Consider the following 25,798-nt stretch of genomic DNA (forward strand, 5'->3'; position numbering starts at 1 on the left):
GGAGCTCACGGGCCATCGGGGAGACAGAAGTGATGCCCCTGAAGCAAGTACACAATGGCACAAGATAGTAGATAATCAAATGTTGAAACGTATCCGAGGCCCTAAAACATCTCATCTAGGGCAGCCCTGGCGGGGAGGCAGCGGTTTAGCGCCGCCTTCAGCCCAGGGCGTGACCCCGGGGTCGCAGGATCGAGTCCCGCATCGGGCTCCCTGCGTGGAGCCTGCTTCTCCCTCTGCGTGTGCCTCTGCCTCTCTCTCTCTCTCTCTGTTTCTCATGAATGAATAAATAAAAATCCTAAAAAAACAAAACAAAAACCATCTCGTCTAGCCCAAAGCGGTAACGCGAAGGGGGGCAGGTGCGCACGGCGACCGCGGGGCGGGGCCTCCCCCGACGGCCAGGCAGCCCGCGCCGCGCAGGCGCACCGACCCCCGCCCCGCCTCGTAGCAGCCCCTTTAAGAAGGGGAGCCGCAGGCGGCCCGAGCGGCGCTCACGTGACCCGGCCCCGTGCCGCTGCGGGCGGAAGTGGTCCAGCCTCCGCCGCCGGCGCGGGGGCGCGGGGGCGCGGGGGCGCGGGGTCTCCGGGCCGGAGCGGGCCCGCCGGCGGCCGGGATGGTGCAGCTGTACAACCTGCACCCGTTCGGGTCTCAGCAGGTGGTGCCCTGCAAGCTGGAGCCCGAGCGCTTCTGCGGCGGAGGGCGCGACGCGCTGTTCGTGGCGGCGGGCTGCAAGGTGGAGGCGTTCGCCGTGGCCGGGCAGGAGCTGTGCCAGCCGAGGTGCGCCTTCTCCACGCTGGGCAGGGTGCTGTGCCTGGCCTACAGCGAGGCCGGTGAGTAGCAGCAGGGCCGCCGGGGCCTGGGCCGCCGTCCCCGAGCACGGAGCGTCGCCGGCGGCCCCCCGGGTGCGGGGGAAGAGGCTTCCCGGAGCCCGCCGGCCGGTCCCGCGGGGCCTGGCCCGGGAGGCCCGGGGAGCGCGGCGCCGTGTCGTTGCCGTGGCAACCGCAGGTGCGCGCCGGCCCGCTCTCTCTACCTCGCTCGCTCGCCGGAAAGGCCTGTGGTTGAACGAGCGATACCCCAAACACCCAACTCAAAAGGATTTAAAAAAAAAAAAGAAAAACCTCAAACATGTACAAAGGAAGGGCGAAGAGTATCCGAAACCCCAGATGCTCGCGGCGTCAACAGTGACGCGGACTCGTAGCCGGTCCTTTTCCGTCTATACCTTTTACCCGCTTCTTGTGGGTTTTTGCAAGTTCAGGTTACATGCTGGTGTTTAAATCTATGCAAGCGGAGCTCGAGTCGTAACCACCACCCTCCCCCGCTAGCGGCGTCCACTACCCTTTTTTCTTTATTTTTATTTTTTTAAAGATTTTATTTATTCATGAGAGAGAGAGGCAGGGACACAGGCAGAGGGAGAAGCAGGCTCCATGCAGGGAGCCCGACGTGGGACTCGATCCTAGGACTCCAGGGTCACACACACCCTGGGCTGCTGCAGGCAGGTGGTCAACCGCTGAGCCACCGGGGCTGCCCCACTACCCTTTTTCCACCGAAATGTGAAGCAGCGCCTAGGAGGTACTTAGGAGAGAGGTACAGTACAGAGGACTGTGTGTTCTCTTTCAGCAGAAGATTGTGATTTGGGTATTTGGTAAAAATGCTTCTCCATCATTTTTCAATGTTGGTATTTTCCCCATCCCATTCCCCCTCCTTTTTAAAAAGATTTTATTTGCTTATTCATGAGAAACAGAGAAAGAGGCAGAGAGACACAGGCAGAGGGAGAAGCAGGCTCCTCGCAGGGAGCCCGATGCAGGACTCGATCCTAGGACCCCAAGGTCATAACCTGAGTTGAAGGCAGATGCTCAACTGCTGAGCCACCCAGGCATCCCCCACTATATCTCTGTTTTATAAAAATCCCAACATTTAAAAATATATGGTACTTAGGATTACAAGGGGATTTACCGCAGGCTTCTTTGAACTGCCTAATCATGCACTTAAAGTTTGATTCCTGCTTCTCAGGAGGAGTGTGAAGGTATAAACTGCAGTATTAATGGTAGAGAAAAGCCCATGACTCAGGAGCTTGCTAATGAGGCGGAGAGCATTAACTTGGAGGATTGGAGATCTCTTTCTCATTCCTACTCTGTCTGCTACTGATTGGGTGAGAGTTAATAGAAACTTTTGGATCTCTTTGTTGTTTTTAAATTTTTTTTAATTTTTATTTATTTATGATAGTCACACACAGAGAGAGAGAGAGAGAGAGAGGCAGAGACACAGGCAGAGGGAGAAGCAGGCTCCATGCACCAGGAACCCGACGTGGGATTCGATCCCGGATCTCCAGGATCGCGCCCTGGGCCAAAGGCAGGCACCAAACCGCTGCGCCACCCAGGGATCCCTGTTTGTTTGTTTTTAAAGTTGAGATACTAGATCAATTATTTTTAGACATTGGGATTTTGTGGATTTGTAAGAAACCAGGGGGCTGTCATACCTAGTATCTGACTATTCATTTTGTCAAGTAGAGATAAGTATTTCTAAAAATGAAAGCCGTACTATTTACTGTAACAGAGAAGAAAGCACTTAGACCTATGTATTGGATACCTTTGCTTTATGAACAACTTACTATGCTGGTTTTTTTTTTTTTTTTTTTTTTGACTAGTGAAGATATCAACAGAAGCCCGCATTGGTTCACAGATAATGTTTAAAACCACTCCTTAGATCTGTATGTTCTCTTTCAGGAAAAGATTGTGATTTGGGTATTTGGTAAAAATGCTTCTCCATCGTTTTTCAATGTTAGTAGTTTCCCCATCCCATTCCCCCTCCTTTTTAAAAAGATTTTATTTATTTATTAATGAGAAAAAGAGAGAGAGAGAGAGGCAGAGACATAGGCCAAGGGAGAAGCCGGCTCCCTGTGAGGAGCCCAATGCAGGACTCAATCCCAGGACCCCGGGATCATGACCTGAGCCCAAGGCAGATGCTCAACCACTGAGCCACCCAGGCGTCCCCCACTCCCCTTTTAAGATAGAAGTTCTTATCTTTAAGAGCTCTAATGACTGGCAAACTTACCAATCTCAAGGTGTGATGTGTGTGTGTGTGTGTGTGTGTATGAGAGAGAGAGAGAGAGAGAGGCAGTGACAGTTATAGCTACATGATCTGCCCCATTCTTCTAAATGGACATTTATTCTGGAATTGGAAGTGCCAGGCGTTATGTAAACTTCTAGTTTTCTTCTGTGTCAGTAGTGGTGATTCTTGGGATCCTTAATGTCACTACTTGTGCTTCAGAATCACCTGGGGAAGCTTGAAAATGTGCTGATGCCTGGAACCACAACCAGAGAAAACTGTCAGTTTTCCGGGGTATGCCCCAGCACTGGGGGAGTCTAATATTAGGCAAGGTTGAGAACCACTGACCTAGTGCCATACTGGCTGCTGTAGACAGTGAGTAGCCTGGTAACCTTATGAATGAGGCCTTGAAAAACAAAGACTTTTTATAATCCAGTTGGCTGTCCTAAAGAAAGTTCAGGAGTCATGTGGTATGTCATTAGCATGGGTCAGGTGGCTAAGGGTAACACTCAGTCCTCAGTTTAAAGACTGGTTCAACCCCTGGGTACTGTTAATCCACGCGTAGCTGACTCACAGCTATTCTGATACCCAGATAACTTGTCTTCCACTTCTTAACTTTTTACTTTTGGTCTCTTTCCTCCTGTTTACAGTTACTTAGACATGAGGATTTCTGTTCTAAGTGCCTAGTGTCTTTTCTGTAGCAAATCTCCTTTGTGAGAAACAGAATGAATCTTATATGAGTCACTTAAATTTATTATAAGTGCTTTGCAGGTGTCTTACCCAAGTAGAAAATATTTTCATTTTTAAAATCTAATTAGCAGGTTACTATTCTTGTTTTATAAAATTTGGGGTTGTTAGGGAGAAAGTAGGTAGAAATTTTGAAGGACGGAGGGTCCTAACATCATTTTTTAAAAGATTTCACTCTTTTTTTTTTTTTTTTAAGATTTTATTGATTTATTCATGAGAGACACACACAGAGAGAGGCAGAGACATAGGCAGAGGGAGGAGCAGGCTCTCTGCAGGGAGCCCAATGCAGGACTCAATCCTGGATCCCAGGATCACGCCCTGAGCCAAAGGCAGACACTAAACCACTGAGCCACACAGGCGTCCCTAACATCGTTATTGATAATGAAAACTTAATATAGGCTTTGTATGTGAAGTAAGGAAGAGGACACATGAAAGCTTATTGCTCTCAAAGGAGAAAGACTTGGTGGCCAGGGTTGAGTGCTGTGTGGGGAGCTCTGGTGCAGGGTGTATGTTTGTGGGGTGTCTGAAGCTGGTGGTGCATGGAGAACAAGACCACATGGCCCTCATTGCCTGTTCTTTAGCACAAGTGCATTAAATGAGTCTACTGCATCCCTCTAAATACTACCTACCATCTCTTAACTTTTCTAGAGCCATAAAACATATTTTGATGCATCATATATTATTTCTGCCTTTTGATGTCAGTTTTGTCATAGGAGCAGCCTTTTCCTTATTCTGGTATTAGTATTAACCAGGATTATGATCTTGCTATATAAAAGGAACCTTATTATTTTAAAGAATCAATAATCTCAGCTTAAGAATAAATATAAGAATGACTTTTTAATTTACTTAGTGAAGACAGAAGCTGTTGTAAAGTAAGTAAAATAAAGTCCTGACCACATATGTGGTCATTATTTTACATAATGCCTAAAAAATGTTTATAAGTCAGTCAGAGGAAGACAAATACGATATTATTTTTTATATGTAAAATCTAAAATCTAAAAAATAAAAAACAAAAAAACCTAATTGGTGGTTGCAAGGGGTGGGGAGTGGGGGTTGGGGAAACAGGTGAACTATTTTTTTTGTTATTTGTTTCTTTAAATAAATTAAATTTTTAAAAAAGTTTAGTGTCTTTCTTTGATAAAGTGCTATTAACCTCCACAGAATCCTCTAGACTTATATCTCCTTTTTAACATTTTGAGAAATAGCATAATTGGAGAATGAGCATTGGCTTTTGAGTTAACTAGATCCAGGTTTAAGTCCCAGCACTATTCTTTTGTTGGCTGTGTTGCCTTAGGCAAGTTACGTAGTTTATCTAAACCTCAGATTCCTGATCTATAAAATGGAGAATGAGATAATATCTTGAAGGTTTGTTGTCAGGATTGACTGAGAGAACTCTAAATCTGTGATCATAATGCTTGTCAGGTAATCGCACTTAGCCAGTTCTAGTTCATCATTTATAAAACAAGTTACTAATCTGAAAACATACAAGACAGTATGGGCACTATCTGTAGTTTGCAGGTTATATATAAATGATATATAGACTTTATCAGTGAAATAGGTATATGTTTATAAATGCATGAAAAAACAATGTTATTTAGATCAATTAATACATTAATATTAACAATTAATAATAATCTTAGTTTTAAAATTCATTTATTAATCTGAATATGACACCAAAGCACAGGCAACAAAAGAATAAAGTAAATTGGGTATCATCAAAGCTAAAAACTTTCAAGCATCTGCAAAAGACACTAAGACACTAACAAGAGATTGAAAAGGCAATCCACAGTATGGAAGAAAATACTTGCAAGGCATATACCCAATAAGGGATTAACATCCAGAATATATGAAGAACTCCTATAATTTAACAACAACAAAAGCCAATTCAAAAATGGGCAAATAGGGGCAGCCCGGGTGGCTCAGCGGTTTAGCGCCATGTTCAGCCCAGGGCGTGATCCTGGAGACTCAGGATCCAGCCCCACGTCAGGCTCCTTGCATGGAGCCTGCTTCTCCCTCTGCCTGTGTCTCTCCCTCTCTCTCAGTCTATGTCTCTCATGAATAAATAAATAAATCTATACAAAAGGATTAAAAAAATGGGCAAATAGGCATTTCTTCAAATGACCAACAAGCACATGAAGAAATGCTTCATATTATTAGTCACCAGGGAAATGCAAATCAAACCCATAATGAATTACCATTTCATACCCATTAGGATAGCTGTTATTTAAAAATGAAAGAAAGCAGCCAATGTTTGTGAGAATGTGGAGAAATTGGAACCCCTGGGCACTGCAGGAATGTAAAATGGTAGAACTGCTGTGGAAAAGTGTGGTGTTCTTCAAAAAATTAATTCCCATATGATCCAGCAATTTCACTTCCTGGAAGTATATAAAAGTAATTGAAAGCCAGGACTTGTGCAGATGTTTGGACATCAGTGTTCACAGCATTTTTAAATGAGAGCCTTCCAAATGTCCACTAACTGAAGAGAAGATAAACAAGATGTAGCATATGCATATCTGCACCTGCACATTTGTTGCAGCACTATTTGTATTAGCCAGGACATGGAAATAACCTCAATGTCCTTAAACAGATGAATAAATAAAATGTGGTATACACATAAAATTGAATATTATTCAACCTTAAAAAGCAAAGGGAATCCTTACACATGTTATAACACAAATGAACCTTGAAGACATTATGCTAAGTGAAATAAGCCAGACACAAAAGAACAAATATTGTATGATTCAGTTTATTTTTTTTTTAAGATTTTACTCTTTATTTGAGAAAGAGCACAAGCAGGAGGGAGGAGCAGGCTCCCATCTAGCAGGGACCCCAATGTTTTACTCGATTCCAGGACCCTGGGATCATGACCTGAGCCAAAGGCAAGTGCTTAACTGACTGAGCTACCTAGGTGCTCCTGTATGACTCACTTTATATGAGGTATCTAGAATGGGTGAATTCATAGAGACAGAAAGTAGAATGGCCACTGCCAGAGTCTAGGGGTGGGGGGGGAGATGAGGAGTTACTGTTTAAAGGATACCGAATTTTGAGGAGGATAAAAAAGCTCTGGAGAGAGATGATGGTGACTGCACAACAACGTGAATATACTACATACCATTGAATTGTGTACTCAAAAATGGTGAAAATGGTAAATTTTGCATGATGTATATTTTACCACAATAAAAAATTTAAAAAAATCATTTACTGGGGATCCCTGGGTGGCTCAGCGGTTTAGCGCCTGCCTTCGGCCCAGGGCGTGATCCTGGAGTCTCAGGATCGAGTCCCACGTTGGGCTCCCTGCATGGAGCCTGCTTCTCCCTCTGCCTGTGTCTCTGCCTCTCTCTCTCTCTGTATCTCTCATGAGTAAATAAAATGTTTTTAAAAAAATCATTTACTGAGGAAATTCTAGGATGATGGAGGTGATAAGACATCTTTTGACCCAACTCCATCCAACTGATTCTTCGGAACAGAGTAAGCAAATTTATGGAGCCTGCAGGGTGCAGTTAGGCATTCTGCCAAGACACCCAGGGAATGAACAGGCTCCATTTCTGTGGTATCAGAGGAACCAGTAGTAAGAGAAGGCTTGCCTTTCTGGAAGATTGGCTCATTTTGGACAAGGAGAGGACTTGGCCAGCCCAGCGAGTGTTTGCAGAAAGGGGCTGCTTGCTTGATGCATGTGTATATGGGAAAGCATTATGCTAACAGCAGCATTTCCATTTCAGTTCATTGGAAAAGGGCTTATTTACCAAATATTGTTAGTAAATAGTAGGTTCTACATTTGGAAAAACCTTGACTTACCTTCTCAGAGTTCTAAAGATTAAAAGGTCAAATTAAAAAGCCACTAAAATAGAATACGTAAGAGTATATTTATGTAATTTGGAGGGCATAGGAGACTATTTAAGCAAATTAGGAAATTCAGAGGCCAAGAAGGAAACGATATATATCCGACTACATACATATCTGATTACTTTTACTATGGCAAAAGATGCCATAAGCGAAATCAAATGTTAAAGAATAGACTACAAAAACAATTTTCTATTCATGACCAACCAAAGATTAATATCGCTTTCACCCAGAGAGCTGCTATTTCTTATTAAGAAAAACAAATCAAACATCCTAATTAAGCAGATAAATTGCAGAAGAAAAATCACATGTGGCTGATAAACACAGAAGATGGCCAGCTTTAGAAATGGTCTGGAAAATATACATTATAATAACCCCATCACATTGAGTCAGTGAGGATATGGGGAAATGGGCATGTCCAAACAGTGCTGCTGGCAACATGAGTTCATCTTATGCAATTGTGATAGACTCTGGCAATATCTCAAGATTTAAAATGCACCAGCCCAACATTTGCACTTTTGGGAATCTATGCCATTGAAACAAACCCCTAGGAAATAAATATATAGGTATAGGCCTATTTATGAAGTTAGCATGAAGTATGGTGGCAGGAAAACTGGAAAAACTTGAATATATATTAATAGGGGAATTGTTGAGTAAATTATGGCACATGCATACATAGGATATCAGATAGTTTTCAATAAGACAATGTTAGATACCCATGTATTGATATGGAAGGTAAGATTTATTGATAACTTTTAGAAGTTGAGGATTGTTAAATATATTCCATGCGATTCCATTTTGGTGAAAAAATTAAAGCACTAGTCTGTGATCTATGTTTATATGAGAGAAAGGTATATAAGGACACATATTGAGCTCTGCGTTAACGCTGGCTTCTCAAAGGCTGCACTGCAGGAAAGAGGTAATGCTTTTCATTTTGCATCTCATTACTGCTTTGATTTCTCACAACAGAGAGTAACTATAAAATTATAATTGGAAAAAATCAGCAAGGGAAAATCAACTTGGATTTAAGTTTTATTTAATATGTATAGCTTTATCCTACTTCTCAGAGTTGACATGAAGGTGTGACTTGTGGGAAGAGGGTCTTTGAGAGCCACAGGAAACACTCAGAGCTAATATAAGGAATAAAATGTACAATTTCTATGTAAGCTACACAAATTATTAATGGATTACCTTAAGACATAATGAGGAAAGATTTATTTCAAAACCTAAATGCCTGATGTCAGTTAAAAATATACCTAAGATCTGGGGTGTCTGGGAGCTTAGTCTGTTGAGCCTTTGATTCAGGTCATGATCCCAGGGTCCTGGGAATTGGGGGTCCTGCTCGGGCTTTCTGCTCCTCAGGGAGTCTGCTTTTCCCTCTGCTCTTCCCCCTGCTTGTGCTTGCTCTCTCTGTCAAATAAATCAATAAAATCCTGAAGAATATATATATGCCTAAGATCCTATTAATTAGGGTTTTGTTCTCATCAATCTTTAACCATTTACAGGAGGATTCACTAATAGTTCCTTTTTATGGCACAAAGAAAGTGGTTGTTTCTAATTACAAATTCTGAGTATAATCTTATTTCCTCCTCAGGAGACTATTTGGCAGCAATTGAAGAGAAAAACAAAGCAACATTTCTACGTGCATATGTGAACTGGAGAAGTAAAAGGACTGAAAACTGTCGCGTGTGTATCCGGATGGTGGGACATAATGTGGAGGCGCCCTTCAATGACACCTACAAGGACCAGATGTCGATTATTGAAATGCCGCTTACTGAGGCCCCATTGTGCATCTCCTGTTGCCCAGCGAAAGGAGACCTTCTTGTTGGTTGTACCAATAAGTTAGTCTTATTTAGTTTGAAGTGTCAGATCATTAATGAAGAATTCTCAATACTGGACTTTGAACGTTCTTTAATTATACACATAAATAATATCATTCCTGTTGAAATTTCTTTTTGTGTTGGTTATATTGCTCTCATGTCAGACTTAGAAGTCTTAATCCTAAAACTGAAGTCAGACCCTAAAAATGGGAAGAATGTTAATCACCAGCCACATAAGACCAACAATCCAATGAAACAGACAGAAGGTAAATGATAAATTTAACTTAATTTCTTAGGTGTAGAGAAAACTCTTACTTCTGGTGATCTCTGAAGGATATGTGTGTGTGTGTGTGTGTGTGTGTGTCTGTGTGTGTGTGTATTTATAGATCCAGTTATTCCTGATACATGGGATTTGGGTTTACGATCTGGCTGCCCCTATCTTAGTTTGTAACATGTCAACATGTTTCAGCATATACTTGTCAATAGAAATAATGGAAGAGCTCAGAGGAGTTTCTAGCCCCAGTTCTCTTAAGTTGGATGGACTTGGGTTAGGAATACCATCTCTGAGTTTCAGTTTCCTCATGTGTAAAATTAGGTTGATCATATCCTGTTGTACTTTACCGGTTGTGAGGAATAAATGAGGAAGTGCTAAGGCTTTTCAAAACCATAATGGCTTGCAAATATATGAGATGTCTGTGTGTGTAAATAAATAAAATTTCTATATATTTAATTCGTATGGGGGTGTTGTGAAACTTAATTTTCATTCAAGTAGTACTTGGAGGTATTAAACTCTTTTCTCAAAATTTATTTCTTAAGGTGCCAGTAATGAAACTTTGCAGCTTGAGTCAGATGATTTTGTTATCTGTCAAAAGCCCATGGAACTTCTTGGTGAAAAAAGTAGCCAATCTGGGATATCTGTTACACTGGAGTCAACTGGATTAGCTGACGAAAAAATAAAATATTACCACGTTCAGCACCTGCTCTATAAGTATTACAAAGCTTTCCATTCACCAGCATTTAATATATATTTGCCGGCTTAGAAGTACATAGAAGTTAGATCTCTTCTTTTTTTTCTTTTTGTAAACTCACAGACGTTTTGCTCCTGATATTTCATCATATGTCTTAGCTGATGACATCAAGTTACATTCACTTCAGCTGCTACCCATTTACCAAACAGGTAAGTATGGCAGTGCTACAGTGCAGTGAGGTGAAAAGGCCTGGGCTGGAGGGGAGTCTGATGTGGTAATATGTTAGGTTCCTCTACTGAGTCTCCTGTGGCCTTGAACAGGTTCCTTAGCAAATAATGCTAAATAGTGCTCCTGTGAGCATAGAAAGGGAAGTTGTTTCTGCTAGAAGAAGCCATGAAGGGGACACGACAGAAGAAATGCATTTCCCTTTTTGAAATGGTTACTTGGCTCAAAAAGGGAAATTGAACCTTGTTACAACTGGGGTTTTTTAGCTGGCTATTTGGCAAAGCTTTTTCTGATGGCCTTATGAGCAAGGTGGGCAAATCTTGACTGAATGGGAAATTCATTCAGAGCAGTAGTTTTCAACCTTGTTGCATATTGGACTTACTTGGATGCTTTAAAGAATACTGATGCCCAGGCTCTACATACTGGAGAATCTGACTTGATTAGTCAACTCTGGTGCCTGGGCACCAATAGTTTTTTAAAAGCTCCTCTGGAACCTAATGGACAACCAAGATTGAGAATCACCATTGGGTTTTATACTTAGTCCTGGCCTGCCTAACATCTTTAGATGTTGCCTTGGGACAATATAAATATTATTCTGATACAACGTGTTTATAAACTTCTTTTACTTTTTTCTTTCTTTTAGAAAACATTTGTTTATTGACTGCCTACTATGTTGGGTATTGTTTTCTTTTAAATTTTTTTTTTATTGGAGTTCAATTTGCCAACATATAGTATAACACCCAGTGTATGTTGGGTATTGTGCTGAATACTGGGGGCCCAGTAATGAGCAAAAGTAGGCAAAGTACTTGCACTCGTGGAGCTTATTGTCTTGGGGAGGAAGCAGACATTCGATTATTTTCAAGGAATATGCAATTACATACAAAATGAGTGCTCTGTGGAAAAAGAACCCTACCTTGAGAGCCTGTGACAAATATATTAACCTCATTTAGGGGTCAGGAAAGGCTTCCCAGGAAAGAGGATCTGAAGAGTGAATCAGGGCTGATTTGGAGATACGGTTGGTGCAGAGGAAGCAGCAAAGGCGTTGTGATAGAGGAAGAATCTTCTATTTGAGGAACAGAGAGTCAAGACCTAGCAGTAGAGCAAGGCAGAGGGTCATGAGACAACGCTGGAGACAAAGAGCCATGTTAGAGGGCTTCTATCTAATGGCTTCTCCCTTTTTCTCTCTTTTCTTTGCAGTCTATTTAGCAAGAAGCTAGACTAACACTATAGAATTTCCCAGAATCTGAATTTTTGCTAATTGACTCCCCACAGTGTCATTTAGCATGTTCCTGTATCCCCTATATTTTCCGGTGATTTGATAGCTTGATCTAAAGCTTTTTATTCAGTATGGTAGTCATTAGCCACCTGCTGCTCTTCTGCACTTAAAATGTGACTAATCCAAATTGAAATACACTGTTAAGTGCAAAATTCACACCGTATCTTGAAGAATTAGTACAGAAATATATATATATATAAAATATCTCATTAATTTTTCATTGCTTATTGAAATGGTAATAGGAATATATTGAGTTAATACAATATACTCTGAAAATTTTGCCTGTTTCTGTTTACTTTTTAAAAATGTGATTACTAGAAAACTTTAAATTACATATGTGGCTCATGTTATATTTCTACAATGCTGGTCTAGATTTAGATTATGATTAGATGATGATGGTAGTGATGCTTATGAAGATGATGATTTGGTAGCACAAGTAGTGCTGACATCTCTTGGAAGGTACATGGTATCTGGTTGGCTTTTTTGTGATGTTAATAGCACTGTTGATTATTAGATCTGTTAATTTATTAGAGGTTGCAAAATGGTGATATTTTAATTGTATCACTCCTTTCTCATTATTTTTTTTTAAGATTTTTATTGATTTGAGGAAGAGAGACAGCAAGAGCTGGGGGAGAGGCAGATGGAGAAGGAGAAGCAGGCTCCCCACTGAGCAGGGAACCCAATGTGGGGCTCAATCCCAGGACCCTGAAATCATGACCTGAGCCAAAGGCAGATAGTTAACCAACTGAGCCACCCAGGTGCCCCTCCCTTTTCATTTTTTACTGTTATTCTTCTATGAAGAGCAGCTTTTCCTAAGCAACTCTTTGGTTATCCACTGATAGACTTTTTTGCTTGGAAAAGTTAAGATACCAATTTCTTTTGTTTACTAGTTTCATGGGTTTTCCCCCCATTTTTTTTCATGCAGGTTCTCTTACTTCTGGTAGAAAAAATTTGTCTCAGGAAAAAGAGTTACTGAGTCTCTTCTGTTTTTTCTCATTACCTCATGTGGGCTATCTCTACATGGTTGTCAAATCTGTTGAATTAATGTCAGTTTACCAGTATCCTGAGAAGTCTCAGCAGGCGGTGCTCACACCACAATTTTTGCATGTCATCGCAAGGTATGTTACAGTGTTACTTGCTGGCCTTTAAGTCACTTTTTCTTCTGTAAATTCTTGGGGTGCTTCCGAAAACTTAAATGAGAATTGCGTGAACCAGCATATAGCATTATAAATTAATGATGTATATTTGTCTTTTGACGGCCCATATCTACCTTTTCAATATCAAAGATATAGATTATGGTTTTGCCTTTGTTTTTTTTTCTTAGATTGAATAGGGGCCTCTGTAAATACAGTTATTAATGAGGAAAAATGTTCATAAGGAATTTTAATGATAAGTCAGTGGGGCCAGTCAGGACACCTCTGGATTTCCTTTTAGATTTCCTTTTTTTTTTTTTCTTTTCTGTCCTATCCTTTCTTTATGAGTTGAGTTATTTCATAATGGTTTAGATCTGTGAAGGAGCCAGAAGGACTATCTGATTCTAACCTCTGACTAGTACAAATGGGGAAATAATCCAGAGGTTGGGATTGGTGAGGTCATGCGGCTAATTGGTGGCAGATGCCTTTTGAGTTGCCTTATCTTAATATGCTGGCACGTAACCTGGGTTCCTGAGCAGAATTTTGATCTCATTTCCTTTTATCTTAACAGTAACCAATGCTTCTGGTTCTATTTCCTGTTTTTTTGAGAATAGATTATGTGCAAGCCACTACACTGGGCCTTCTGGCCAAGCAACTGTGAATAAGGTACACCATCTGCTTTCTAAAGCAACAGCATGAAAGAAGGCCAGAGACACATACATGGGGCACAAACACTAGGGGATTTGTGAAAAATACGACTGTGAAAGTGGTGTATGAACTGCGAGGAGGGAAATCACTTTTGTCTGAGTCATACAGGAAGTTTTTTGTGCTTGAAGTGAGAAAAGCAAGTTAGAATCTACAGAAGTAGATTAGAAGAGAAGAGCACTATAGATACAGGGAAGATTAGGAACAAAGTCTATGTCTAGTTTTGGAGAAGCATCTAATAATTAATTGCATACGACAGTGATTTTTAACTTTTTTCAACTGGATGATAGAATCAGAAGCTACAGCAGGTGCTACAGTGTATTCAGACTACATTGAACTCCCCTGGAGATTCTGCTACTCACTCAGAGCATGGTTGCTGCCCTTTCCTCCCGTTGTCTGGTGTAAGGAGAAATCCTACTGTATGTCTCCTAGGTGAACACTGTGAAAATAGCTAGTCTGTAATTTCCAATCTTTTGCACACAGTGATGTTCTTTAACTTCATATGAAGCAGCTGGAATGCAGAGAAGTAGTGCAAATAATGCTTGAAGAGAGAGCTCAGGGCTTTGAAAATTAAGGACTTTTAAAGGTTTTGATCAATAAAGTGGTGTAGTAAAAGCATTGCTTTAGGAAAATTAGTGGTGGCTGTCATGCAGGATGGATTGAACATGAGTAAATTGGTTCAGGGAAGGATAACTAGGAGCTGTAGCAGTGAGAGGATGAGGAAGAATGGATGGGCGAGGCTTCAGCAGAGAATGACAAGACTTAGTGTCTGATGGGATGGTGGGAATGGAGGAGGCCTGGAAAACCCCACTGGAATGTTGAGACTGCTTTTATGAAAGAATAGAAGCTGGTGAAGTGTGGGGCAAAAGAAGTTTGGTTTAGGCATTTGAGTTTGAGGCACTTAGGGAATATCAAGGGGAAATGTAAGATAGGCTTTTGGACACAGAACCGGGGATTAGAAAAGAAAGGAAAATGTAGATGTCTTATTACCACCAAATGTGCTGTCATAGTAGCAATCATGGCTCCACGAGTATGTAGCAGAGGAAAGTAGTTGGAAAACTAAACTCTGCTGAAGGTTGTGTTTAGGAAGGGAGGGAAGGAACAGAAGGATTTTCAAGGACGCAAAAGAACCTATGGAACTATAGCATCTTAGAAGTCAAGGAAAAACTAGAGGAAGAAAGAAAGAATAAAATATTAATTACTGTCCCAAAATATTAATCTTTTCTCTATCTGATTGCATAGATATAAAGGATACTGAGAATTTAGTGATTTGATTTCCTAAATATATTTCCCCATCTCTCTTAAATGTAAGTCATGAATTAGTTTGGAATGTAGAGTCCTAAAAATATGGTTATGGGGATTTAAAAATATATGGATTTTGCCTATCTCCGGGTAAGAAGTTATTGAAGCTTTTCTTAATATCAGCACTAAAATACACTCTGACATCATTAGCTTGACTGTGGAAGCAGTAGACATTGGAATAGCCGTTGTTATATGTAAAATCAGATTCTTAATAAGGATCCTCACCCCTATTTTTACAATCCTATTTTGTTAAACTTATTTTTACATCTTATTTTACCCGATAAATACATATTTTAGAAATATCTTGACCCATAAGTTTGTCTCGAAATGTTTCTTTAGGGACTTCTGGGTGGCTCAGTTGGTTCAAGTCATGATCCCTGGGTCCTGAGATCAAGCCCCACATCGGTCAGGCTCTCCACTCAGCAGGAAAGACTCCCTCCCCCTCTGCCTGCTGCTTCCCCTGCTGTGCGCTCTCTCTCTCTCTCTCTGTTAAATAAATAAATAAAATATTAAGAAAAAAAAGAAAAGTTTCTTGAAGACAAGTAGGTTTAAAAAATAGCAACAGAAAAAACTTTAAGACTCTAAGAACAACATAGAATCATGTAAATCCATCCTTTTAGACATACATAAATGGGAAATAATCCTAGTCCTCAGAGTCAACCATGTCAACAATTGGTATATATTAGTGTCTGCCTTTGGCTCAGGTCATGACCCAGGGTCCTGGGATCAAGCCCCACATCGGGCTCCCCACTCAGCAGAGAGTCTGTTTCTCCCTCTTCTGCCACTCCCCCTGCTTGTGCTCTCTCACTCACTCATTCTCTCTCTCTCTCTCAAATAAATAAATAAAATCTTAAAAAAAACAATTAGTCTATATTTGTTCAACTTTTTAAAAAACAGTACATTTACTACTTATGTTTTTTTTATTTTTTTATTTTTTTTTGTAGAAGTAGATCATATGATGTCCACCGTTCAGCAACTTTCTGCTTCACTTAGCAGCACATCCTGGACATCTTTCCATGCCAACACAGTTCAGTTCATTTTTCTCTTATAATGCTGCTTAGTATTCCAGCAATAGCCAATAGCTGGATTATTGCAGGTGGAGGTGAGTCAGAGGACAAGCCTTTTTATCTCTGGAACCTAACGGTCATTTATTTTTATAGCCATAGCTACTTTTACTTGTCATTCTGGCCCCACCTGACATGCTTTTTTGCTTCTCACTATCTCAGAGTCCCTTTTACTCATTTTACTTCCTGGTGCTAACTCTCTATTCTAGATTTCTAAGTGGTGATGCTACTATTCCAGTGATTGTTATGACTCCAGATGTCATGTCCTAGAACATTTTGGAAATAGAGATGGCAATGGGCTGAGGCTGCCATTTGTCTCTCCCCAAAACAGGGGGAAAATGCCCTAAGTGATACTTCTTACTTCCCTAGTACAAAATCTCCCAACTGTGAAAATGTCAGAATGCCTTCCTTATAAAGAAGTATTTCTTCTATTTTTTAAAAAAGATTTTATTTATTTGAGACAGAATACATGAGCAGGGGAAGGGGCAGAGGGAGAGGAAGAAGCAGACTTACTGCTGGGCAGGGAGCGTGACATGGGGCTCCATCCCAGGACCCTGGGATCATGACCTGAGCTAAAGGCAAATGCTTAACTGACTGAGCCACTCAGGCACCCCAAGAAGTATTTCTTCTATTATAAGATCAGTGCTAGGTTTGCTTTATTTAAACATAGTTCATTTTTAATTCTCCTACTTTTAAAATTTGTTTTTAAAAAATTATTCCTATGGGAAAAAATAAAAATTATTCCTGTGAACCCACTACACGGTGGGTTTTGTAGCAATTTCTAAGTTAACTGTTTTTAATGTCAGTGTTGGAGTGTTGATTTATCAACTAGTCACCAGGTATCACTAGTGTACTGACTGTGGGTTCTCTAGGTCATTTTACAGTTCAAAGCAGCCTGAGGCTATGGAAAGGCTAGAGGAGTGTGAAGAATAAGGAGATCTGGGATCTAATTTGGCTCCATTCTCCAGAGATGTCTTGAACCAGTCATAAGACTTCCATGCCCTCATCTTTAAAACAAGCTTCTGGGGTAGATAATTCTCAAAATTCTTTCAGATGGCCTGTGATCTTCAGTACTACCATTGGATATGTGTTTGCATAGTCTAAGTGTGTTATCCAGCTTAATCCAGGCTCAATTTCATCCTGAGATGAATGAGATTGAGGTAGTAATCAGGAAACTTGGGTTCTAATCTTGGCTTTGATTCTTTCCTCTTTGTACCTTGAGCAGATCCTACGGACATCATTTTGTCTGTAAAATGAGATTTTTAAAAAATTTAGATTCAGTTTGTCAACGTATATTATAACACCCAGTGCTCATCCCATCAAGTGCCCGTCACCCAGTCACCCCATGCCCCAACCCTCCAGATCCACGGTTCTTAACTAGAAGTGTACAACAGAGCCACACATGGCGCTTTGTAGAAATATACATATCTAGATTCAGCCCTTAGAGATTATGATTCAGTAGGGGTGTAAGGTGGGGCCCAGTTGTATATATATTTTTTTCCAGTCGTATATTTTTAAAAACACTCCACAGAGTTTCTGAAGTACTCTCTTTGTTAGGAAGTAGACTAATCATCAACGTGTGGCAAATAGTTGTGTCTTCCCTCACCCCCACCATTGCTCTGTTTGCCTCTGTGAAATCCTCCCAGCATGTTGGTTATTGTCCTCTGCTTTGCTCATCTCTATCTGTCCTCTTCCTTAGCAACAACCTACAGTGTTTCACAGTGCGGTGCAGTGCAGCGGCAGCTCGTGAGGAAGACCCTTATGTGGACACCACCCTGAAGGTTAGACCTGGTTTATTTATGATGACAACAAAATCTTAAGATCAAAAAGGAATATGTGAATGCTTGCAGATTTGCTCTTGGGTCTAAGTTGGTGAATATTAAAGATTAAAGATCTTAATATCTTGTCTATCAAAATAGAACTTTTGGACATAAAGTTGTAAGCATTTTATGATTCATGGTTTAGATGACAATTGTTAAAATTACTTTGAAAATATTTCACTCAGAATTTAGGTAGAGTGCATAGGTTTTAAAATTTGGTGGAGATCGCTTCTCGGCCTTTTGGCTAAGATCAAGTGTAAAATTTGGTGGAGAATATGTGTAGTGTAACATCAGAGAGAGTATTTTACAAATATAGAATACTGCAATTTTATTCTTTTTTAATGGAGATACTGATGGCAGTTGTATATAGCTATTAACAAAGCAGTACAGAAATCAGTGTGTTCAAGAGCACAAATGCATTAAAATTATTTATTCATTCTGTTATCAGATACGCCTATAATGCATTTCTGTAGTCTTAATCTAAGAGTTAATGGATGTGCTAGATTATGAATCTTATTTTCAGTGAGAAGTAATATGCTTATTCTCTGAAAAGCTTTTTTTTTTTTAAGATTTTATTTATTTATTCATGAGAGACACAGAGAGAGAGTGAGGCAGAGACACACAGGCAGAGGGAGAAGCGGGCTCCCTGCAAGGAGCCCATGCGGGACTCGATCCCGGATCTTGGGATCAGGACCTGAGCCAAAGGCAGATGCTCAACCACTGAGCCATCCAGCTGTCTGTCCCTCTCTGAAAAGCATTTGACCACAGAATAACCATAGGCAGCTTTATGATGAAATTCTTTATTTTCTGACCTTGAATTTCTGTTCTCAGAAATAGATGATCCTTTGTGTGATAGTCATCATATGCTATTCCACTTCTCAGGTATAAACTACTTGACTGGATGTGTGTTATAAAGCTACATGCTGCAGGAAACTACCAAATTATGATGGCCTTTATTTTATTTTATTATTTTATTTTATTTTATTATTTTATTTTATTTTATTTTATTTATTTTATTTATTTTATTTTTTTGATGGCCTATATTTTAATAAGTTAGTTTATGTATATCTGGTACCTAGAACACCTTTTCCTAGAAAAATAAGTGTTCAGTACTGATGGTTATGTTAACAAGCCAGCACTTTGTAGTGCTTAATGTATCCAAGGTCCTCTTCCACTATTACCGCCACCCCAATTGTGATATGCGATAGCGTTTTATGTGATCTGAGTTTTCTTCAGTAACTTTCATGGCATGGCTTGCCTATAGCTGTTACTGACCAGCCTACTGCCTACCTTTGGCCTCTTAAGAAATCTGAATTACAGCTTTCCCATGCCTTTCTGTCTGTGTTTAGGATACACACATAGCCTTTTCAAGAGTATATTTTAGAAATAAGGGTTATTTCCCTAGTAAAGATGGAGAGCCAACGGATTCTTTGTCCCTCTCTTCTCTCCACACTTTGCTTTGCCTTTTTATTTTTTGTTTTTCAAACCAGAAAGATGTAGGCTTACATAGGTGGTGATGCTGGAGTGAGGGGTACATAGTAGATTGAGGTAGGATCAATCTACATTTGAAATGAAATCATGTTGCAGATCTTCTCAGAGTCTCCTAAAACCAGAGAGAAGGAACAAGGAAGAGAGAAAGGGAGATAAGAGAGATGGGCAGCTAGCTGGTGGGGGATGCTGTCCTTGAGGCCAGTCCTCTTGAAAGTGGCAGAGGGAAGGACAGTAATGGTCATACCTCATGGCTCCCTCTTTCCTGTGACTCTACCATTCTTAAATTCTAGGTACCAGTTGAACCAGCACATATCTAGCCCTCTTGCTCACTCAGACTTTGGAAGCTATGGTGTCTGAGAAAAATTTCACAATCTCAGAATTTGATCCAAAGTGTACATCTTATCTCCTTTTCCTCTGAGACTGGCTCCTCAGCACTAGCTAAGGTCATCTTATCTATTCTTAGGAATGAAAAAGTAGATGGAGGTGTTTCCCCAATCGCTTTGTACAAAGGGACAATGAAGATGACCTCAGAACCAAAATAATGTTAATGGAAGAAAAGGGCACAGGCCTGGCAGCGTCATTTTGTGAGCTTCCAGAAATGGCTCTTCTGTTAGCTTATCCATTCTGCTTGAGTTAGTGCTCCCTTACAGGGACAGGAGCCTGGTTCCTGGTCCAGGATTTTGTTCTGTTTACCTGACACACCCACTGTGTGTCATCCATTCCAGGTAATGTTCGCACCTAAGGAGCTAACAGTCAAGGTCCTTCTCTGAAATGTAAGCATTTCTCCTCTGCACACCCATCCATTAAGAAACCATTTATGTTCTCTCTGTGCAGTAGAATGACCTTTTATATTGTCTGAGTTTTCCTAGAAACTACATTGGGGCATATCCCTGAACCAGCCCACTGTTAGTGGGGATTTCTCTAGGTGTGGGTTACTAGCCCATAGCTGTACTCCTAGAGCTACTCTGTAAGCCAGACAGGGGTTCCCACAGCTGTCAAGGGCTCAAGAGTACCTGCTGTCTGCACTCACTCAGTAAATACTGAGTAGCTCTTTGGCAGGCACATATATAATAAGTAGTTGGTTACATAACTTTAGACAGGATGACCTCCTGCTCTGATAAGAATAGGAATTTAGATGGTTTCTTTGGAACGGGGCCGAGATGGGGAGCAGGATTTTATCAAATAAATAGACTGATTTTTGAAGATTAAAGTTCATGTACCTTTATTCCTTGGTTAAATTTGATTTTTCCTTTACTAGGCTTGCCCACCTGTCAATATGGATGTCTGTGCTCTAAGAATACAGCTTTTCATAGGTTTGAAAGCCATCTGTCACTTTAAAAACCACCTCATACTTTTGACCAAGGCAGACCCTGAGACCATTCCAGAGAGAAGAGAATCACCCAAGAGGCTTCTGTAAGCATCCCCACACTTCCCCACATTCCTGCCAAAGTTTCTGGAATGAATTGTTACTGGTATATTTTGTGTGTGTCCTACTTTATCTTTTTTAAAATCAAAACTTTGAATGATTAGATGGTTTGTCTATGTATTTTTTTCCCCAGAGAAGGAAAAGAAGGTTCCAATGATCTCTATAATATTCTTTATATTAATCTTGGAATTTTAGAAGAAAAGGAATTATAAAATAGTTCCAGTAAAAACCTGTGTCATTTTAGATAAGTTCAAAGACATGCCCTTTTTTAAAAAAATTATATTTATTTGAGAGAGATAGAGAAAGAGCAAGCGAGCACACAGAGGAAGAAGGAGAAACAGACTCCCCACTCAGCAGGGAGCCCAATACAAGGCTTGATCATAGGACCCTAAGATCATGACCCGAGCCAAAGGCAGATGTTTAACCCAGTGAGCCACCCAGGTGCCCCAGAACATGCTCTTCAGTGTAATTAATAGGAAAGACAGAGCCTCTAATGCTAATCCAAATTCCAAGGCTCTTTACTACTTTTTTTCTTTGACCTTTCAGTGGTTACATTTTTCCCCCCCAGGGGTTACATTTTTATCCAAGTTTTATTTTCTAGTATTTCAACTCAAAAGAAATTAATAATGCATTTCTTACCTTAAAGCACATTCAGGAGAATAGGTATGTATGATCTACCTTAAGATAAAATTGCATTTTGGTAACACTAATCTCTGGTTGACTCTTAGGTTTTCTGCTTTTACAGTTTTGGAATAGAATGCTTAGTTTCAGACTAGTTATGCCTCTGTTCAACATTTTCTGTTCTGTGAACTTTAATGGTAGAAATTAGATGATGATGATTTTTATGTTCTCCTATGAATAATTTAATTGGGAAAGAAATCTGTCTGGGGGAAGAGAAGCAGATAGTGTACAGATGGTCCCATACTTATGATAGTTTGATTTACGAATTTTCGACTATGATGGTGTTGAAGGCAATACCCAATCAAAAGAAACTATACTTTGGATTTTGAATTTGGATCTTTTCCTGGCTAGCAACATGTGGTACGATATTCTTTTGTGATGCTACACAGTGGCAGCAGCAGCAGGAACTCCCAGGCAGCCATATGATCACAAGGGTGAACAATCAATATACTTACATCCATTTTGTACCCATACAACCATTCTATTTTTCACTTTCAGTACAGTATTCAATAAATTACATAAGATATTCAATACTTTTTTATAAAATAGGCTTTGTGTTAGATGATTGCTAATGTATATGTTCTGAGCAAGTTTAAGGTAGGCTAGGCTAAGTTCTGATGTTCAGGAGGTTAGGTGTATTCAATTTATGACATTTTCAATTTTTTGTAGGTTTACTGGGATGTGGCTTCATCATGAGTCAAAGAAGAGCTGTATTTCTAGTCAAGCATTAGTTTTTATTTTTAACTTGTTTTCGCTTTTTCAGATTTTTTGTGTCTGTGCTTTGTGCCCCCAACAGGAATAATCAGAGGTTGATTTGGGTAACTGGTCACTCAGAGTGCACACTCAGTGTGCACAGAATGGTCTGAGACTGACTGACTCTAAAAGCTTTCTGGCAAGAGGAAGAACAATTTTCAATCTTGCACATATGACATTTTTAAAAATTCTATTTTTAAATGATTTTTTAAAACTCTAACTTATTCAAAGATTTCTTTGGTCAGAGGTCTACATTTTAGAAAGATTGTATACTAAAGAAAATGTATCACATAGTGAAAGCAAGAGATAAGATAGTACTTTAAGCAGACCCATGGTTATATGTGTCTTCTGCATTTTCCCAACAGCCCTGAGTGTTTTGCCTATTATTCTGCTGGAGCTTCTGCTTAGATAGGTGGCATGAGGCATGCTGGACTCATAAAGACCATCTGCAAGAAAGATACTGGGCACAGGCACTTTCTCAGCCCAGTCCCTCTTCCTTTTGAAGGGTCTTGCCTGTTCTTTGAGCATTTTGCCCATTTAAGAATTCTTGTGGAGTAAATTGGAAGCAATTGATTTATCAGTAAATGAGAGCTGTAGAATATTAAATGCTGTAAGCCTGTATAGCATTGTGAACTAATTAATGTCCTATAGAAAAATCGAGTGTACAGCTAATCACTGAAGAAAACACTAAATGAAAATGATTGCATAGTTCTTTTTAGGTATCTAATACTCACCATTTAAAATTGCCATTTATTAATTGCCATGTCATATCTTACAATTCTTGTTCTTTGTTTTGCCTTTTAGTTCTAGAAAAGGAACCAGTGTTAAGCTTAAAACACCTCCTGTAGCTGAGGCTGGGTGGAATTTGTATATTGTGGATACGATCTCACCAGTGCAACTGTACAAAGAAATGGTACTCCTTTCTGACTTCCAACTCTTATTTATAGAAATTTGGAGTGAAATTCATGACCAGATACTGATTTTAATTATCACACATTCAGAATGCCACAGCCAACCAGCTTGCAAGCTCTATCTCACAGTAGAGTGTATATCTTTCTGTTACCTTCTCATTTTCACAGCTCCTGACATTTGAGGAGCCAGTAGAAATTCTCTTCACTAAAATAAGACTTCTTTATTTATACTCACCCTTCAAAGAGGATCGATTAACCAGTCTAAACATAAATAGCCTTTGACCTTTATTTTGAACCCTAGCAAAGAGAACCAGGAAATGGAGCTGAGAGAAATCTTAGATCATTTATCCCTGTCTCACTCTTTGAAATATTAGCAGATTATCTTAGGGCCCTGTGCACCTGCAGTGTTGTCCTGTGGGTACAGCCCAGAGGGGGCACTCCTCTTCCTTTTTTAAGAGTGACGGCTGCCTACTCATCACTGGCAATTTTTTTAACTCTTTATTTTGAAATAATTTCAAACTTACAGAAAAGTTGCAAGGAAATGAATAGTAGAAATAAAGCTCTGTAAATTCTACACACAGATTGACCCGTAGTCAACATATTACCCCTTTTGCTTCTCTCTCTTTTTGTACTCTTGTACTTTTTTTGTTTTAAGATTTTATTTATTTACTCATGAGAGACCGAGAGAGAGAGAGAAAGAGAGAGAGAGGCAGAGACACAGGCAGAGGGAGAAGCAGGCTCCATGCAGGGAGCCTGACATGTGACTCGATTCTGGGCCTCCAGGATCATGCCCTGGGTTGAAGGCGGCACTAAACCGCTGAGCCACCCAGGCTGCCCGTACTCTTGTACTTTCTAAACACACACACATATCCCCCCTCACCAGCCCCCATCGCAGTTCATTGGAAGGTAATTTGTATGCATCGGAGCCTAATGCCCCTAAATACTTCATTGTATGTTTCCTAAGAATCCAGGTATTTGTTTACATCATTGCAGGACAGTCAAATGCTTAATACATTTAACATGATACACATTCCAGTTTTGTCAGTTGACTCAATAACAAGCTACCAGTATTTCCCTTTTTTTTTTTTTAAGATTTTATTTTTTTATTCACGAGAGACGGGGAGAAAGAGAAGAGAGAGAGAGAGAGAGAGAGAAGGGCAGAGAGACAGAGACACAGGCAGACGGAGAAGCAGGCTCCATGCAGGGAGCCCGATGTGGGACTCGATCCTGGGACTCCAGAATCACACCCTGGGCTGAAGGCGGCACTAAACTGCTAGGCCACCAGGGCTGCCTGCATTTCCCTTCTTTAGTACAGGGGCCAGTCTAACATCAGGTAGTACATTTAATTGTCATGTTTCTTTGGCCTCCTTTAATCTGGAATAATTTCAAAGCCTTTATTTTTTATGGAATAGACATTTTTTTTAAAATAAATTTTTGCCCCTCCACCTTTTTACAGTTTTTTATTATTTGTTTATTTTTCTTGTTTAGATTCAGGTTACATATGCTCATTCTCAGCCAATATGTTGCATAGGTAACATTGTGCCTTTCTCAGGGTGTTACATCAGGAAGCACAGGAGATCTGGGCCTCTCACTGGTAATGTTAATTTTGATCATCAGGTCAAGCTTTCGCCTGATTTGTCCCTGGCATTTTAATGCTGATAATTGTATCAGCTTTGCCCTGTCCTTTTAATCTTGCTTAATTGAAAGTCTTAAGACTTTGTCTAGATGATTTGCTTGCTGGAATCTGAAAATACTGATTGACTTAGATTAGCTAGTGATAATTTTAATAAGTCCACTGTGGGTTACAGAAATAGACCAAGTAGCACCTAATTTATCACCTGAAACTACAGTAGAGGAAGGATACTCAGTCTGAGTTTAAGAAAGATTTAAATCACAGAACTTAAAAAAGTTAACTTCTTCATATAGGTTTGTTAGCCTTATCGACCTATGACCAAATTATTGCTAAATTAATAGTGTTACAATGTTATTTATACCTTTTCTAGTGATTAGCACTGTTTAACAAGGGAATGTTTTCAACCATATATTAAACTGGCTCTTGGATTGTGGGAGAAAAGAACACCTCAGCTAGGCCCTATCAGGATGCTAAATAACCACTTTTTAGTTTTTAGATTATAATGTGTCTATGAACTTTACTAACAAAATATATAGATAATCTTAAGAACCAGGAGACTTTTGAGTGTCTTTCTGCAGCAATATTAGCCATTGGCCTTTTTTTGTTTCAGGTAGACTACAGTAATACCTACAAGACTGCAAAAACCCAGAGCTGCATCCACCTTCTTAGTGAGGCTCATCTGTTAGTAAGGGCTGCTTTGATGGATGCCAGTCAGTTGGAACCTGGAGAAAAAGCAGAGCTTTTGGAAGCATTTAAAGAAAGCTGTGGGCACCTTGGAGACTGCTATAGCAGGTTGGTGATGCTTCTTGGAAACTCGTTAAAGAAGCCATTTTGACCTTTGGGTGTATGTACTAGCTTTTCCGTGTAGCTACCTGATAAATGGGGGAGTCCATGAGGGGAGGTGGCTCATTCAATGTTTTTTCCAGAAGCATTTGTTGAGCACATACCGTTTGCCAGGTGC

The 25,798-nt window shown here is 40.1% G+C and overlaps 1 protein-coding gene across 11 annotated transcripts in view; it reads left to right on the top strand.

The window, feature by feature from the left end:
* Nucleotides 1-505: 505 nt before the first annotated feature.
* Nucleotides 506-25,798, top strand: part of HPS3 (HPS3 biogenesis of lysosomal organelles complex 2 subunit 1) — a 40,091-nt gene continuing 14,798 nt past the window's right edge. For 3 of the 11 annotated variants that reach the window (XR_003137463.3, XR_003137462.3, XM_035705103.2), the window contains exons 1-9: nucleotides 506-827; nucleotides 9,224-9,715; nucleotides 10,266-10,437; nucleotides 10,541-10,626; nucleotides 12,844-13,036; nucleotides 17,822-17,903; nucleotides 20,692-20,846; nucleotides 23,098-23,206; nucleotides 25,448-25,629. Coding sequence is in view for 5 of the 11 variants with exons in the window: in XM_035705103.2 (XP_035560996.1) it covers nucleotides 611-827; nucleotides 9,224-9,715; nucleotides 10,266-10,437; nucleotides 10,541-10,626; nucleotides 12,844-13,036; nucleotides 17,822-17,903; nucleotides 20,692-20,846; nucleotides 23,098-23,206; nucleotides 25,448-25,629 (1,688 nt within the window). In the remaining 6 variants the exon portion in view is untranslated. The remainder of the gene's footprint in view (nucleotides 828-9,223; nucleotides 9,716-10,265; nucleotides 10,438-10,540; nucleotides 10,627-12,843; nucleotides 13,037-17,821; nucleotides 17,904-20,691; nucleotides 20,847-23,097; nucleotides 23,207-25,447; nucleotides 25,630-25,798) is intronic. The other 8 variants (XR_003137461.3, XR_003137459.3, XR_003137460.3 and 5 more) reach the window with 7 other exon arrangements.

Source organism: Canis lupus, chromosome 23 (assembly GCF_003254725.2).
Source record: "Canis lupus dingo isolate Sandy chromosome 23, ASM325472v2, whole genome shotgun sequence".
NCBI lineage: Eukaryota > Metazoa > Chordata > Mammalia > Carnivora > Canidae > Canis > Canis lupus.